The sequence below is a fragment of the Trichomonas vaginalis genome, chromosome II (genome assembly GCF_026262505.1).
Source record: "Trichomonas vaginalis G3 chromosome II, whole genome shotgun sequence".
Classification (NCBI taxonomy): domain Eukaryota; phylum Parabasalia; order Trichomonadida; family Trichomonadidae; genus Trichomonas; species Trichomonas vaginalis.
Window position 1 is genome coordinate 13,770,806 of NC_067204.1, and position 15,354 is coordinate 13,786,159.

Consider the following 15,354-nt stretch of genomic DNA (forward strand, 5'->3'; position numbering starts at 1 on the left):
CGCTATGAAATGGACTTAGAAACAGCACGCGCCAATTATCCAAACAGACTAGAGAGGTTAGAAGAAGAACATCTTATGGACATGCCTTTCGATGTTACTGAGCCTCAAGTTGAAGGACACGACGGCTTTGCCAGATTCTACTGGAAACATGACGAACAATTGTATCCTTTGAGAAGGAAAAAAGGTAGAGGTGAAGACACACATGCTCCCATGGAAAGAACAAGATATGCATATGAAAAGTATCGTGAAGTTAGAAGTAAAATTGCATCTGGTAGAACCTTTACAGTAAACTTTGACGAAGGAAAGAACAAAGAAGGCTTCATGGGTGTACTTGCTGCCATACAAGACGGAAATAAGAAAGGATACAATCTCAGACTAACCGTAACAGATTTGGATGGCCATATTTACTATGCACATGGCAATGTCACAACAGCCGCACAACTTCTTGACGCTTTCAAGACTACAAAGAGAGAACAAATGTTTGACTCCGACTCAGATATTTTGAATGCAATTGAAGGAATTGCAAGCGTGAAGTTCGAATGGTACCAACCTAACCCTCAAGCAGTCAGACAACATGCTGGATACTTCCCGTTCATAAACAAGTCTGACATTGACTTGACAAGGTATGGAATTTACAATTCAATTGAAACAATTGTCAATGAACCTTGCATTCTTACATGTCTCAGAAACTCTGGTCTTGTTACAGATGAGAAAATGAAGTATCTTGAGTCATGTGTGAAAACCAGGTACATTCTCAGAAGTCAATTGGCTAAAATTGCACCGTTGGCAAATGTGAATATCCGAGTCAACATTCCGACTGAGAAAGGTTCTTCACATGACGACTATGTTGTTGACAAAGACTTACCATGGTTGAAGATTGCAATTGTCCATAACCACTTCATGTTGAACGAAAGTCTTACAAACCCATTGTTCGGAAATGGTAAGTGCAACATTGTCAGAGCTGTTAACATTCTTTTCGAGAAAGGTTTGTTGGAACCAATTCCAGATGACAAGCTGACAGAAACTTTTGTACCAAAAGACGAAACAAACTTTTCATTGTTGGTAAGACCAAAAGTTGTTCCAGACAAAGTTCTAGCACAAAAGAAGTACACAGTTCCAAAAGGAGTTGGATTGTTCGGATACCAACCTGAACCAGAAGAACTTCCAATGAGGTTGCAAGAACTTCAAGATGCTATAAACAAACTTCCATTGAGACATCCAATCGACGTCAAATTGTATTGGAGAGCATCTGAGTTAGGTCAGAAGGTTTTATATGAAACAGGTTGCTTTGACGATGTTTATGAGATAACAGGAGAAGTTTCTCAGAAGATAAGAGACTCGCTTGAATTTCCACAAACTGGACCGATTGGTTGCGACAAGTTCGACTCATATGAAAAGATATACTATGTCGACCTTAACGCTGCGTACATGAGGTTTGTCCAATATATTCCGACTGGAATTCCAAACGAAGATGGTGAGTTCCCGGGAAGGAACTATACAGTTGGAAAAGTCATACAACAACTGTATGATATTAGGAAAGCTTCAAACCCAAAACTTGCAATGACGCTCAAATTGCTTATGAATTCGACATGGGGATATTCCATTAAGAAACCTCAAAAGATGAAGAGTAAACACTATGAGAAGGTCGACAACTTTGTTGAAAGGTTTTCTCCTTTTGTTTTGAAGTACGAGTTCACCGAAGGTCAAAGTGGCTTAGTAACCACATTAAAACCTATTGTCGAACATTGGTCTTACCCTCAGTTCGCAAAGGCAGTCCTTGACAACTACAACAAATTCTTCTCAGAGGTCAAATCCAAAGTGAAGGTTTACTACGAGAACATTGACGCACTCATGACGAACGAAGAAGGATATAACAAACTCATTGAAATGGGAATGGTCGGTGAAAAGATGGGCTGTTTTAAGGTAGATAAGGTATTTTCCGAAGTTCATGTACTCTCCAAACGTAAGTACTGGGGTATACTTGAAGACGGCACAGAAATAAAACATTGCATGAAATAAAACATTGCATGAAGTAAAAAATTGCATGAAGTAAAAAATTGCATGAAATAAAAACATTTTTTAAAAAAAACATTTTTTTATTTTATTTGAAATGTACGCTGAGTTTGTTGGAGAAGACCGTTGGGAAACTTGTTTGTTAGATGAAGAGTATGAAATTCACTGTTCTGAGCCTTTTGAAATAAGGAAGAAAGAAACCAAAGAATTATACATGAATATAACAGAGGAACAGGTTATATTTGTGTAACATTAAACCTCAAAAAGTACCAAAAACATGTCGTCATTGCAACTCATTTTATACCGAACCCTAACAATTTACCGTGTGTGGACCATATAAACCATCAAAGAGACGACAATAGACTTGAAAACTTACGTTGGGTCACTTGTTCTGAAAACAATAAGAACAAAGGCAAATTTGGAGATATTGTATTCGAATTTGTCGACGAACTAGAAGATGAAACAATTGAAATTACAGACTATGGTAAGCATACGTTTGAGTTTTACTACTATAGCGAAGAACAAGACTCTTTCTACTTTTATACCGGCGTAAACTATAGGAAATTACAAGTATATTTTACTAAGGCAGGCTATGCTTATGTAAACACTAGAGATACAGATGGAAAACGCGTTCAAATACTTCTTAACAAATTCAAGAAGCTATATGGCATACCATTTTAAAACGTTTTTAAAACCATATATTTTTACATATATGAAATGCTTCAGGTTGAAAAACAAAGAACAAAAGTAGCAGATACAAAACCGTTAGACTATATCTTCACAAATGCCGGTAGGACTATATCAGATGAAGAAATTTCATCCCGTATATACAGGTTTGACTATCCAATTCGTTGGCTTCAAAGTCCTTCAGATGCAAAGGCAATAGGATTTAGAAGAGTTTTGTTTTCAAATAGAACTAACGCCTTCATGTTCGCAGTATATTTTCATGGTCAGTATAAAGGTTCTGATGGTCTAATAGAAAAATTTGACGAAATGAAAATCTTTACAATTCGTTCAGACGAAAGTCTTGAGAAAACTCTAAATGACTTCCAAACTCAAATAAACAAATACTACTGGGAATTTCAAGAAAAATACCACTCTTTACTAAATGGAACATACTATCTGAAACTAGAATATAACAAGATGAACTCCACAGTTTCATTTCAAAAGATTGAAATTAACCCTCCAAGAGATACAGAGTTTTTATATTGGGGAGTAGACAAACGTTCTTGGGCACAATTTCTTCGGTTACTAAACCAGAACGAACCATTACCACCAGATGGTCCATTTAAATTTATACTTCCACCAGCAGATTTGACAGTTTATAGAAACGTGTTTGACCCTCAAAATGTCATGTGTCATGCAAGTTTCAGTTCAAGCAACAACAGTTTTCTTTGTATTGGTAAGGACTTTTATGACTTTGCTTCTAAATTCTACGAACCACCTAGTAACAGTTTCTCTGACTTTCAAGTTTGGTTCACAACAAACGGTGTGCAGCATATTATTCCATTATACTATGACTTTTATCTCGAATTGTCTTTCATATACAACTACGGAAAAGTGCTGAAAAAGTATTGAAAAATGAGTTTTGGTTAGATGGTTTTTAGGTGTGCCTATGTGCCTATGTGCCTCGGTCAAATGAACTTCTCTTAAAATTACTGACAACATGACATTTTGACAACAGTCCAGGAAATAAACTTCTTCATCGTATATGTTTTGAAGAACTGAAGTGTGCCTATGTGCCCATGTGTGCCTATGTGCCTATGTGCCTCGGTCACTTTAACTTCTTTTAAAAAGTGTGACAACAAGACATTATGACAACAGTCCAGGAAAATGTCAAGACTTCTTCTTCGTAAATGTTTTGTCATGACTTCTTCTTCGTAAATGTTTTGTCATGACTTCTTCATCGTATTCTTTCACAAAATGCTTGTTTTGAGGTCGAGCCATTTTTGGCTCCACCGTAGAAAACACACAAAACTCATGAATTTTCCCGAAATAAAAAAAGTTAGTTTTTTTAAAAAAATATTTTTTATTTTATTGTAAGAACATGTTAGCAACAACAGCACCAAACTCTTTAGTCATGAACCCAACTTCAATGTTAGTAGAGATGAAAAGCTTCATTCCTTCTTCATATACTTTCGAAACAGAAATCCAGAAGATAAAGCAAGAACTTTTAACAAGTAATTTAGATTGCACTGCAAAAGATGAAACAAATGAACAGTATCTTTATGAAATGCAGGACCTGGTGGAACATCTACCTAAACTTCCTGAAATACAACAACAAAAGCTCACTATTCCTGAATTCGATGAAATAGAAGTGAAACCAACCGACTCAGTAGAAATAAAGAAGTTCATACGTAATGTAAACTATGAGTTTCTTGGATTTCATTGCAACCACAAAGACTGCGATATGGTATATTTCATTGACATATATAAATCTGGGGAGTTTAAGACCTACGACAACTTTGTTTCGTTAGTTGCTGAATGTGTATGGCAGATAAGAGATAAAGATAGAAGAGGTAAAGTATGGAACGGACAAATAAAACCAGCAGCCTTTGAGTTAAAGAAAACCATTTACGCCTTAGTTGTACTTGCAGGACAAATTTCAATGTACAATGCTAAAATGAACCCACAATGTTCTAAATGTAAAGCAGCAATGAGGAAATATAACTATTCTGTCAAAGAGATAGAACGTATGCGAAACGACTATGCTGACTTAAAGAAAGAAGCAGAGAAACCAGCAGAAGATAAAATGGACATGTTGACATTTCTGAACAAAAACTATCCAACTGCTGACGATTTCCTTCTTTCAGATGTCAAGAAGAAATATAAAGAAACATTCGGCATTGTTAAAACTTTTGATATCCTTCGTGAAGAAATAGAAGCCACAAAACTGTTTAAAGTCATGAACCATCACAACATATACCATGTAAAACGCTTATAAAACTTTATGGTAGAAATATATTTTTGTCTGATTTACGCTCATGTTTGACAAAACATATACGATGAAATCTATTTCCTGTGTTGTTGTCAAAAATGTCGTGTTGTCAGTAATTTTAAGAGAAGTTCATTTGACCTGGTGACCTGGTGACCTGGTGACCTGGTTCCACCTAAAATATATTTTTGTCTGATTTACGCTCATTGACGATGAAATACAACAACAAAACATATACGATGAAATCTATTTCCTGTGTTGTTGTCAAAATGTCGTGTTGTCAGTAATTTTAAGAGAAGTTCATTTGACCGAGGCACATGGGCACATGGGCACACCTAAATATATTTTTGCTGAAAAAATGACCAAATTTCATTATATAACTGTTATATTTTGACGAAGTGAACTTTAACACTTCGTAAAAAAAATGACGTTTACCATGTAAAACGCTTATGAAAATCGTGAAATTTTTACGAAGTGAACTTTAACACTTCGTCAAAAAAATAGCGTTTACCATGTAAAACGCTTATGAAAATCGTGAAATTTTGACGAAGTGAACTTTAACACTTCGTAAAAAAAATGACGTTTACCATGTAAAACGCTTATGAAAATCGTGAAATTTTTACGAAGTGAACTTTAACACTTCGTCAAAAAAATAGCGTTTACCATGTAAAACGCTTATGAAAATCGTGAAATTTCTCTAGCCCGATTTTTTTCGGCCTTGCATAAAACTCTATGAAAATCGTAAAAAAACTCTATGAAATCATATCTTTTATACAAGATAGAAAAAATAAAATAACGCTAGTTTTTTTAAAATATTTTTTTTTATTTTGTATGTAAGAACAGGAAATGACAAACACTGAGTTTGAAACAGTTAAAAAGATAGACAATGAGACCAAAGTGGTTAGAATTGGTGATTTAAACGTAAGATACTCAAAGAAATACAAGAAATATTCTTTGTCAGACATTCTAACACCATCTGGAAAGAAAACATCCCATTGGGTTGGAATTGCTTCAACTCAGAAAATTTTGACAAAAAATCCTGAGCTTATGATATCGGTAAGATTCTATGGAACAAGAACATATCTTATAGACAAAAGTCTTATACCACTAGTTTTGTTCTGGATTGACCCAGTTGTTGGATATAATTTCATAACATATGGTTCATTCGATACTGAACGTTGCAGTGAGGGCTTACTTTACATCGTTCAGAAACCGAAGGACTTCAATACAAAGAGATATAAGATAGGAAGAACATATAATATAACTCAAAGATATGACAGTACAGTCAATAGAGTCAAGGTTGTGTTTGTTAACGATATGAGAGCTGCTGAAACAGAACTACTTGAAAAGTTTGAGAAAATGTATGGTGCTCCCACGAAAGGTAAAGAAACGTTTGAAGTAGATGAGATAGATAGTGCTATAAAATTATTTGACGAAGTTGCTGAAAAATACATGTAAAGCGTTTATTTTTGGTCTTTTATACAAGATAGAAAATAACGCTAATTTTTTATAAAATATTTTTTTTATTTTGTATGTAAAGACAGATATGACAACAACCGAGAACACAACAACTGCTATCGTTCATGAAGCCATAAGTGAAGAATATGAGTGGGTTCAGTTAAACAAACAACTCCGTCTCATTCGTTCGGTCAAAGATGACATGTACCAAATGCAAAGTATTTTGACAGCATGTTTTGCACCAGACACTAAACACGCAGACGACTGGTTTGAATTAAATAGCACTCATGAACTCCTCAGTGAGTTTGAACATGTAGAACTTAAAAAGATGTACCAAGACAGACAAAACTTACCATCACATCTAAAAGGTATATATGTTCATAAGTTCCTAGTTAGTTCAATAGCAATGTGGGCTTCACCTCGTTATGCAATCTACATACTTATGCTACTTGACGAACTTTGTACAAAACAGAGAGAAGATATGATGAAAGAAGACAAAAACATACAGAAAAGAATACCACGTTCGGTACCAAAAGGAAAGGAAAAGAACTATAAGTATATGATTTACACTGAAGAGATGGAAAATGAAGAAGACAGAGATATGGTTATGTTGCATTTAGTCAGAAGAAACAACAAAAGCTTTTACGACCTTGCTAAGATTTACAAATCTGACAGAAATTGGTTCTATCGCGAAAACTTACCGATTTCAATGACACCGAATGAAGATGTTAAACAGATAGTTCAAGATACTTTACCTCAAACACACTATGATATGAAAGGTTGTACAATACTTACCTTCAAAGAAGATTTACCGCTACTGAAAGAAAAAATAACAGAGTATTTTGACAACTTCAAACAAGCAGAGTAGATGAACCATTTATTTTTCAAGCTTGACACCAAAGATGGCTCAGGTAGCTCTATAAGGTAAATTGTCTTGTCCGAGTCCTTCTGGCATTCCGAGTCCTTCCTTCCAACAGGAAAAAAATTTCTTTCCGACAGGAAAAGTTTTTCTTTCCGACAGGAAAAGTTTTTCTTTCCGACAGGAAAAGTTTTTCTTTCCGACAGGAAAAGTTTTTCTTTCCGACAGGAAAAGTTTTTCTTTCCGACAGGAAAAATTTTTCTTTCCGACAGGAAAAATTTTTCTTTCCGACAGGAAAAATTTTTCCAGTTGTCCGTCCGTAAACCATTCAAATTTTCGAAAATTGAGAACTTTTTGGCCGACCTTCAGGAAAAGTTTTTCCTTCCAACAGGAAAAGATTTTCCTTCCAACAGGAAAAGTTTTTCCTTCCGACAGGAAAAATTTTTCTTTCCGACAGGAAAAGTTTTTCTTTCCAACAGGAAAAGTTCTTCCTTCCGACAGGAAAAGTTTTTCTTTCCAACAGGAAAAGTTCTTCCTTCTGGCATTCCGAGTTCTTCCTTCCGACAGGACACAAACGAATGTCCGACGTACCACCAACCGAGTCCATTCCAAAGCCAGAAGAACCGAAAGCCCCAGCACCACAACAGACTAAGACTCAACACTTACATTTTTTACGCTTGACTTTTTACAATTTGAACTTTGTTCGCGTAGATATGAATTCTGAAAGAAGTATGAGGGTCTTGTATGACTTTGTACTCTCCCATAGTTCATGTCTGTCAAACTTACCTGCCATGGACTCTTTCATAAGTTCCATGAAATCGTCTTCGGACAATCCGGGGAAAAGTACAATGTCAGTAAGTATTCTCTTTACATCCTTACTTAAACTCTTGGCTGTCTGTACACAAATGACAACAAGATGTTAAAGTGTCTGAGCTTCTTAAGAATTCGACACATGTCTTGTTCTCTATTCTTTAACAAAGGATGAGAAGCAAAGTCATCTAAGATAAGAAGACATCTATGAGGGTAAGTCTTCCAATCGTAAGATTGCAATTTCTTCGAAATGTATTCTATCTCTTTCTGTTTGTTTCTGAAGTGTTTCTTCTCTAATATTCTCTGCATTTCCTCATTTGGGTCTTTAAACTTCGAATTATATACTCATTTATAGCATTGTACTTCAAAACTCTTCTTTGGTACTTCTTTATCCAATCTAACAACTCAGAGTCTTTTATACATACTAACTTAGACTTTTTTATAATATCTTTGAACGAATTGACGGTTTGGTCAAATTGACCGAAGTACTACAAATGACTACTAACTCATAGAATGGGTTCTTCTCATCTAGTTCTTGTTGTTGTGCAGCCATTTTAAGATAAGTGAAAGTCTTACCCGACCCAGGTGGTGCAATTAGACCTGTTATACCATTCTGAGCAAATAAGAACTTGTCATGTATGGGTTTTATCTGAGCATTTTCCAACTTCCTCTTGTTCTTGTTTAAAACATTCTCAAATTTCTTGTCAATGTCAGCAAACTTTTTTTCTAACATATTTTTAGAAAAATTAAAACTTTTATCTTTTAGAAAATGTCTAGCGATTTCGCCATCTATATTCGAGACAAGCTTTTCGACAGCAAAACATCTGTAGACCATAAAATCTTACATAGTGTAAACAAGAAAGGTGAATTTGTTCTAAAGTTCTGTTTCTGGGAATATGACAAGAACCATAAAACATTAAGCAGAGCAGTCTTAAAATTTGTCAATGACAGACTTGTTGACAGAGATGACGCCTCTTGGAGAGATGAAGTCCAACAAAACTTCTTAGAATGCAAAGAAGACACATGCGCTGTTCTTGAAGATGAAATAGAAAACAGAATAGAAGAGCTATTAAAGGACAAAGAACTTTTACAAAAATATGGTTCTGAGAAGTTTGACATAACTCCACCAGAAAAGAAGAAGAGAGAAAAGAAAGAAAAGAAAGTAGAAGAAGAGAAGAAAGAACCTGAGCCAGAGAAAAGAAATTTGACATGTAAAAATAAAATTTTATTTTTAGAACATTTCTGGGTCAATGTCAATGTTCTCTTCCTCTTTAGGAGCAAACACCGGCTTAGACTCTAAAATCTTTTTACCCAATTTACCTTGAACTTCAACTATCTTAGACTCATAATATTCATAGTCGTCTGCTTTCTTTGGTTCATAAGGTATAACAAGTTTGTATGCTTTGCCTTCTTTAAGGTTTGAAAACCTTCTGTCAAAACTTTCTTTGACTGTTAACAAACCTTCTATGTCTAAGTCTTCAAATTTCGCACCATTTTTAGTCACAATAGCAAACTTAACGGTTCGATGTTCCAAACTTTGTCAAATGTAGACTTTTCAAAATGGTAGAAGTAAACATTCAAATATGTGAATGGGTCTAGTTCTTCTTTAAGTCCTGACATGTACTTGTTTACTGAGATGAATTTCGTCATCTTTTCTATCGGATAAAAAAAATATTTTTTTTTAAATTTACTCAGAAAAATTTTTCTTTGTATATACACCATTCTGTACGTCTAAAAGACTTTTGACATTTGCCAAGAATGTTCGTTTAGACGCTGTCATATAACCATACTCTTGACAATACTGTTTATACGAATCGTACAATGACCTTTCATCTAAACACTCAAAGTCAGTTTCATCTATGAACAGTTCATATACACTCTTGTTTGCTTCTAACAATGTTTGTCTCTCTTCGGTATGTGGAATTTGTCTTGGATTGAACTTAGAAATATCTAATGTCATGAAATATGAGAACAAGTGGTTGTAAAAGTCAGATGTCAAAGTTTCTGCTAAGTCGTCAAAATATTCTGTATCTTGCATATGAGAATCTGACGTTCTGACAACTACATATCTTCTGTCAGAACTTTCTAACTTCATCGGAACAGCATTGTTTGAAACCATGACGAAGTTTGCAACATTTTCACAAACTCTTTGGTCTTTATATTTTCTTTCAACAACTCCAACTTTGTCTGTTATAAGACTCTTCAAAGCATCTGAGTTCAAAACTTTTGTTGTATCTATACTTTGAAGTTCGTTACATACTATAAGTTTCATATTCTCTATTGAAGAGTTAAATTTACCGCAGATGTTTTCTAAGTTTGTCATATTAGGGTTCGAATAGCCCTCTAACAGTTTGCATAAGATATCTGTAAAGAAAGTGTTCTTACCAGTTCCTTGTTTTCCAATTATGATGAGAGCAGTTTCATTTTTAGCACTTGGATGTTGTAAGATGTTTGCAAACCAACATAAGATATACTCATAGACTCTTTCGTTTCCATTGCATATAATTTCTTTGACATGGTCTAACCAAGCTTCTATAACATTTTCTTTCCATTCTACTTGTTCGTATTTATATCCAGTGAAGATAGAATAGAAGTTTGGAGAAGGTGTATAAACTTTATACCACGAACTGAAAAATCTTCTAACTTTGACAATAAGATATCCCAAGCATCTAACATCTTCATACCAACTTGTACGACTTTTATTTTCTTAAGTTTCTGTCTACATTCTTGTTCTGAAACTATTGTTGCTCTTGGTTTGTTAAAGACAACATCCCATTCTTTCATGACATAACATTCTGGGGCAGAGTCGACATAAATGACTAAACGTTTCAAATTCTCGACTGCTTTGTTATAGTCTCTAAATGGACACATATTTCTGAAGGCTTGGAAGTCATAAAAATCTGAAACATCTATTCTGTACATTTTTATAAAAATAAAAAAAAATATTTTTTTTATTCTTGACTTTGTTGTTGCATTTGTTGTTCTTGAGCTATTTGTTGTTGAAGTTGTTCTTGTAGTACAATACTTTCACCAGTTGCATCTTCCAATTCGAAACTTTCTGCCGTCATTGACAAATACATAGGACATAAAAGTTTTACAGGAACAAAGTTTGCGTCAACTAAGGTTAAGTTTATGTTTGCTAAAGTGTTTGAGTTTACTAAAGCTGAAAACTCTGCATTCGAATGAACAATAGGCAAACCAGCAGAGAATGTGTTGTTTATACGCATGAGTATCTTTTGGTCATAGTAGTTTCTGTCGACATTCGAATAGCACTTTGAACCTAAGTTTGAAACAATATATAAAATAGGTGTACTTAAAGTCAATGGAACAGATAGACCTTGTATGACACCTTTTCCTGTTATAGGAAACTGTTGGTAGTAAAAACCAGATATAAGTTTTGTATTATAGCTCATATCGTTTATACTAAACTCAGTCGGACATCCAAACATAATGAAACCTGCTCTAGTTGCAGCACATGTTACATCCGTCCTTAAAGTATTAAATAAGTCAACAAAACCTGTTGGTGGTATATCTGAGTAAGTATCTTCAAAGAAGTATTTTTTACCATTCACAACAACAAAGTCTTCTGGTGTCAAAAGAGCAAAACAGGCTTTAGTCGTCATTGTGTTTAAGGTTAGTTTACAATATCGTCCTTGAGGACTTTGTAAGTTTGTTGTTATAGAATTATATGACTCAGGGTTTTTAGTCGTAATAGTATAAACCACTATGTCTTCTGCCATTTACTTAGCAACTAAATTTTAATGAAATGTTGTGGTCGTCAAATATTTTTATAACGTCTGGGAAACTATATTTTAAGTTCAACGTCTCACCTCCTTTCATAACGTATATCTTGTCAATGACATTATATGAAACACCACAGCAAGCAATGTCGGGTTCTATTTCTTTGATGTTTATATCGTCTGCCTCTGTCAAAAGTTTCAATAGTTCTTTCAAAACTTCATGAGGTGCAATGACATATGAGTTCACTTTTACAGGGTTGTGTTCGACCAAGTTTAACATTATACCTAAAGCTTGACAAATCTTCTCCTGAGTTTTAAGTTTGTCTTTAAGTTGTTGGTAGTCGTTTCGAATATCTGCAACAGAACTTAACTCTCTGCTAACTTCAGGGTATGTTGGTTGTTCTTTTACAGGAACTATTGTTATACCATCTTCGTCTTCGTATGGTTTCCCCACTTCAACATCTCTTTCTTTGACATTGACAACAACACTTTGACTGTTTGTTTGAGTTGGTGAATTTAACTTCACATCTGCCACCGCCATTAAACCTTTTGAAACACTTACGCTTCTATTTTTCGGAAATGACATTTTACTTAGAATAAAAAGATGGACGTATTTGAGTATCTCTTCGAATTGAAGCAGAACAAAGTTTACACACACAAACAATACAAGTTCATTGACAGAATAGTTCTTTACACAAACAATGGAAAATGTTATAGAATAGCAGTCTTTGCTGAACCAAAATATTTTCATAAAGCAAAGAAAGTTGGTATAACCGAAATGGTGAAAGTTCTTGAAGCAGACAAAAATATAACAACAAAACTGACCGATATTTCTAAAGGAAAGTTTATCTTACAATTTTATGTCAAAACTGGCGTACTGTCAATATTTGACGGAGAGAAGTCAGTTCAAGAACAACTTACTGACCTGCTGCCAAAATCTGCTCGATGGAAGCTGTCGTTATGCCAATCTGAGGAGCCCCAGCAGGTTTCATCGAACGAATCTTCAAAAGAGCATCTTCCGTGAAAAGTGCTATTGGTTTTGTAAACTTCTTTGCTTTCAATTCATCTGGACCGTCTCTGTCACCAGTATATTGTATTTGAACTGTACCAACAGTTGAAATACCACCCATAAAGTCTTCTGAGTCAGCAAATGGAATGCCAAGCCAAAAGTTTGAACGGTCTCTATTTGTATATTGAGTTTTTTGACCTCCTGTATGAGTCCATACTTTCACATATGGCATAATAGAACTTTGCATTTCAGGGTTAATGGTTGTTGTGAAGTTGTTGTTAAAGTTCATAGCATCTAATGTCAAGTTGTATGACCTCATATCTTCAACTGTAGAATATTCTTCTCTTGGATAATATTTGCCATCTATGTTTATATGATATTTAATACCGGGGTTGTAGAAACAAGAATAGTCATTTATAGTTCGTCTGAACAGTACAAACATAGTATCTGCATGTTTCATTGCAGTTGTTAAAGCAATATCTGTTCTTGCACCTGGGTCAGCACTTTGGTTTCCAACTTCACCTGCAAAGTCTTTGACAGATATTTGGTGTATAGGGAACATAAGTGGAACTGCAATATATTTGGCAGCTAAAGCATTTGAAATATCTGGGTCCAACATATAGACTGCAAGTCTGCTTTCTATTCTCTTGCATTCAAATTTTTCGCATGTGAACTTAACTGGGTCCCAAGCAGTTCCAGCAGCATTGAAATAATAGTTTACTTCAGTGTTGAGTTTGAGAAACCAAAGTCTAAGTCAACTTTGTCTTTGCAAAAGTCGGCGAATGACGTTTGATTTGCTCCCTTTACGTCTGTAAGAGTGAATGGGTCTTGTGTTGGTGCAATGACTAAGTTATTTTTGCTTGGAGTAAGTTCGATAGAAATTTTTCCTGCCCAGTTTGGCAAGTATCTTAAAAACCTGAAGATGAGGAAAGATGACAAAGGGACTCTAAGTTTCAGTTTTACTTTGGTTACTGCTGCTGCAGTTTGTCCAGAAAGGTCAACATAAACTCCTGGAACGTTAGGGTCAAGTCTTCTTATTTTCTCAATAGTTGCATACTGGTCTGTTTGTTCTCTAGCTTGTGGTTGTACTGAGTTTCTCAAAGCGAACCATTCATAGTTTGCCCATGTTACTGTTTGAACTAAGTCAGAGTTAGAATATATCTTATATCCCATGAAAACTTCTGGAGCATATTGGTATCCGACATAGAAATTCCATTGCAACCTTTCTTGTCAGACAACTTGGCAGAAGGTTTTATTTCAATGTCTTGTTCCACGTATAAGAAAGAGTTGTCAATAGAAATTATATGAAACCTGTCGCAAGCAATATCTACTGTTGTTGAAGAACCTTCTCCAAACTCACCTACGTTTCCATAAGAAACAGCAGTTGTATATTCGTAAGTTCCAGGAACTATTTCTGACCTTCTAATGGCATTGTCGCATTCGTTATACCATTCGGAAACATTTCCATTCATGGCATCCAAAACTGTTGGCGTTATATTCTGAGCGGCGTACATTTCATATGTGTAAAATATAGAATAGTTGGATTTATGTGTCATAATAGAACCCACGTGGACCAAGCTTTACTTTCTTCCTGACTGAGTTTTTAACTCTTCTTTTTCCTTCATTGCCACTACTTTCACTAGATGAAGTTACTTCTTCACTACTTTCACTTTGTTCTACTCTTCTTCTTTGGTGTCGCTTTTGGTAACTTGCCCTCTGCTTCAAGTTGTTGCATCTTTGCCTCATGTTCACCTAGTATGTTGTAAATTTCCCATGTCCTTTTTGCCTTTGGGCTCTGGTCGCCCATCTCAGGTAACCTATATCCTAGAAAGATTTCGTCATAGTTTGTATTTGAGTCTTCGCGTATTGTTTGCATGACTCTTTCCTGAGTTTCCGGTTCAAGCTCTTCAAACAGAGCTTGTCCATATGGAATAAGCTCGTTTCCAAATATATGTTTTTGTAGCCATTCTGGTTTTCTTTCCATGTTACCAACAATATCTTTTGTGAATGGGAAAGCTTTTACCCAATGTTTCAGTCTTGCGTCATTTATTTCTGTAGTTGGTTTTATTTTGTCAAGGAACATGTTTTTCAATACTAACATTTCATTTGGTACTGTCCATTTGAGTTTTCTTAAATATTCATCCCTTCTCGGTTCATTGTCTGCAAAGTAAGTTTTTATGACATTTTGCAAACTTTCGTTTGCAAGGTCATGTACAATAGGTTCTCTTCCTTCTCCCTCCCTAACTTTCTTTCTAAACTCTTCACCAAATATACCATCTCTATGGTTCTGTGTAGTTCTTTGAGATAAATGTTTTAGAACGTCAGGTGTTATATTTCCATCAGCCATGTTCATTTCATACTGGTCCAAAATATCTGCATGTTTCATATCTTTCAATGGCATTAAAGCCGCGCTTAAAATACCAGCTATATCTGGTTCACCATTCACTTCCATTGCGTCTACAACTTCTTGGAATTGTGGTTGTAAGTTTATGAACCACCTATCCGGATTAGCTTTATGACCCCATCTCAT

General features: G+C 35.0%; 8 protein-coding genes and 4 pseudogenes across 12 annotated transcripts, besides 1 other annotated feature; 6 read left to right on the forward strand and 6 right to left on the reverse strand.

Moving 5' to 3' along the window:
- Window positions 1-15,354: part of a mobile genetic element that runs on past both edges of the window.
- On the forward strand, window positions 10-623 carry TVAGG3_0540730 (uncharacterized protein; the record flags this gene model as incomplete). Its single annotated transcript, XM_051237901.1, has 1 exon — window positions 10-623. A coding segment is annotated over one exon (614 nt), but the record flags the coding sequence as incomplete, so codon positions are not given.
- Window positions 901-2,019, forward strand: TVAGG3_0540740 (DNA/RNA polymerases family; the record flags this gene model as incomplete). Its single annotated transcript, XM_051237902.1, has 1 exon — window positions 901-2,019. One exon carries the CDS (start codon window positions 901-903, stop codon window positions 2,017-2,019), a length of 1,119 nt encoding a protein of 372 aa, XP_051095726.1.
- TVAGG3_0540750 (organellar and viral DNA polymerase type B) lies at window positions 4,436-4,957 on the forward strand (the record flags this gene model as incomplete). The annotated part of the gene is made up of 1 exon (XM_051237903.1): window positions 4,436-4,957. A coding segment is annotated over one exon (522 nt), but the record flags the coding sequence as incomplete, so codon positions are not given.
- Window positions 5,795-6,406, forward strand: TVAGG3_0540760 (organellar and viral DNA polymerase type B; the record flags this gene model as incomplete). The annotated part of the gene is made up of 1 exon (XM_001292827.1): window positions 5,795-6,406. The coding sequence occupies one exon, from the start codon at window positions 5,795-5,797 to the stop codon at window positions 6,404-6,406; it is 612 nt and encodes a 203-aa protein (XP_001292828.1).
- On the forward strand, window positions 6,618-7,187 carry TVAGG3_0540770 (KilA, N-terminal/APSES-type HTH, DNA-binding family; the record flags this gene model as incomplete). Its single annotated transcript, XM_001292826.2, has 1 exon — window positions 6,618-7,187. A coding segment is annotated over one exon (570 nt), but the record flags the coding sequence as incomplete, so codon positions are not given.
- On the reverse strand, window positions 7,937-8,808 carry TVAGG3_0540780 (annotated as a pseudogene). The gene has a single exon. A coding segment is annotated over exon 1 (872 nt).
- TVAGG3_0540790 (uncharacterized protein) lies at window positions 8,845-9,263 on the forward strand (the record flags this gene model as incomplete). The annotated part of the gene is made up of 1 exon (XM_051237904.1): window positions 8,845-9,263. A coding segment is annotated over one exon (419 nt), but the record flags the coding sequence as incomplete, so codon positions are not given.
- Window positions 9,763-10,576, reverse strand: TVAGG3_0540800 (annotated as a pseudogene). The gene has a single exon. A coding segment is annotated over exon 1 (814 nt).
- TVAGG3_0540810 (uncharacterized protein) lies at window positions 11,027-11,698 on the reverse strand (the record flags this gene model as incomplete). The annotated part of the gene is made up of 1 exon (XM_051237905.1): window positions 11,027-11,698. One exon carries the CDS (start codon window positions 11,696-11,698, stop codon window positions 11,027-11,029), a length of 672 nt encoding a protein of 223 aa, XP_051095729.1.
- On the reverse strand, window positions 11,820-12,356 carry TVAGG3_0540820 (protein of unknown function, DUF4106 family; the record flags this gene model as incomplete). Its single annotated transcript, XM_051237906.1, has 1 exon — window positions 11,820-12,356. One exon carries the CDS (start codon window positions 12,354-12,356, stop codon window positions 11,820-11,822), a length of 537 nt encoding a protein of 178 aa, XP_051095730.1.
- Window positions 13,504-14,338, reverse strand: TVAGG3_0540830 (annotated as a pseudogene). The gene has a single exon. A coding segment is annotated over exon 1 (835 nt).
- TVAGG3_0540840 lies at window positions 14,491-15,101 on the reverse strand (annotated as a pseudogene). The gene has a single exon. A coding segment is annotated over exon 1 (611 nt).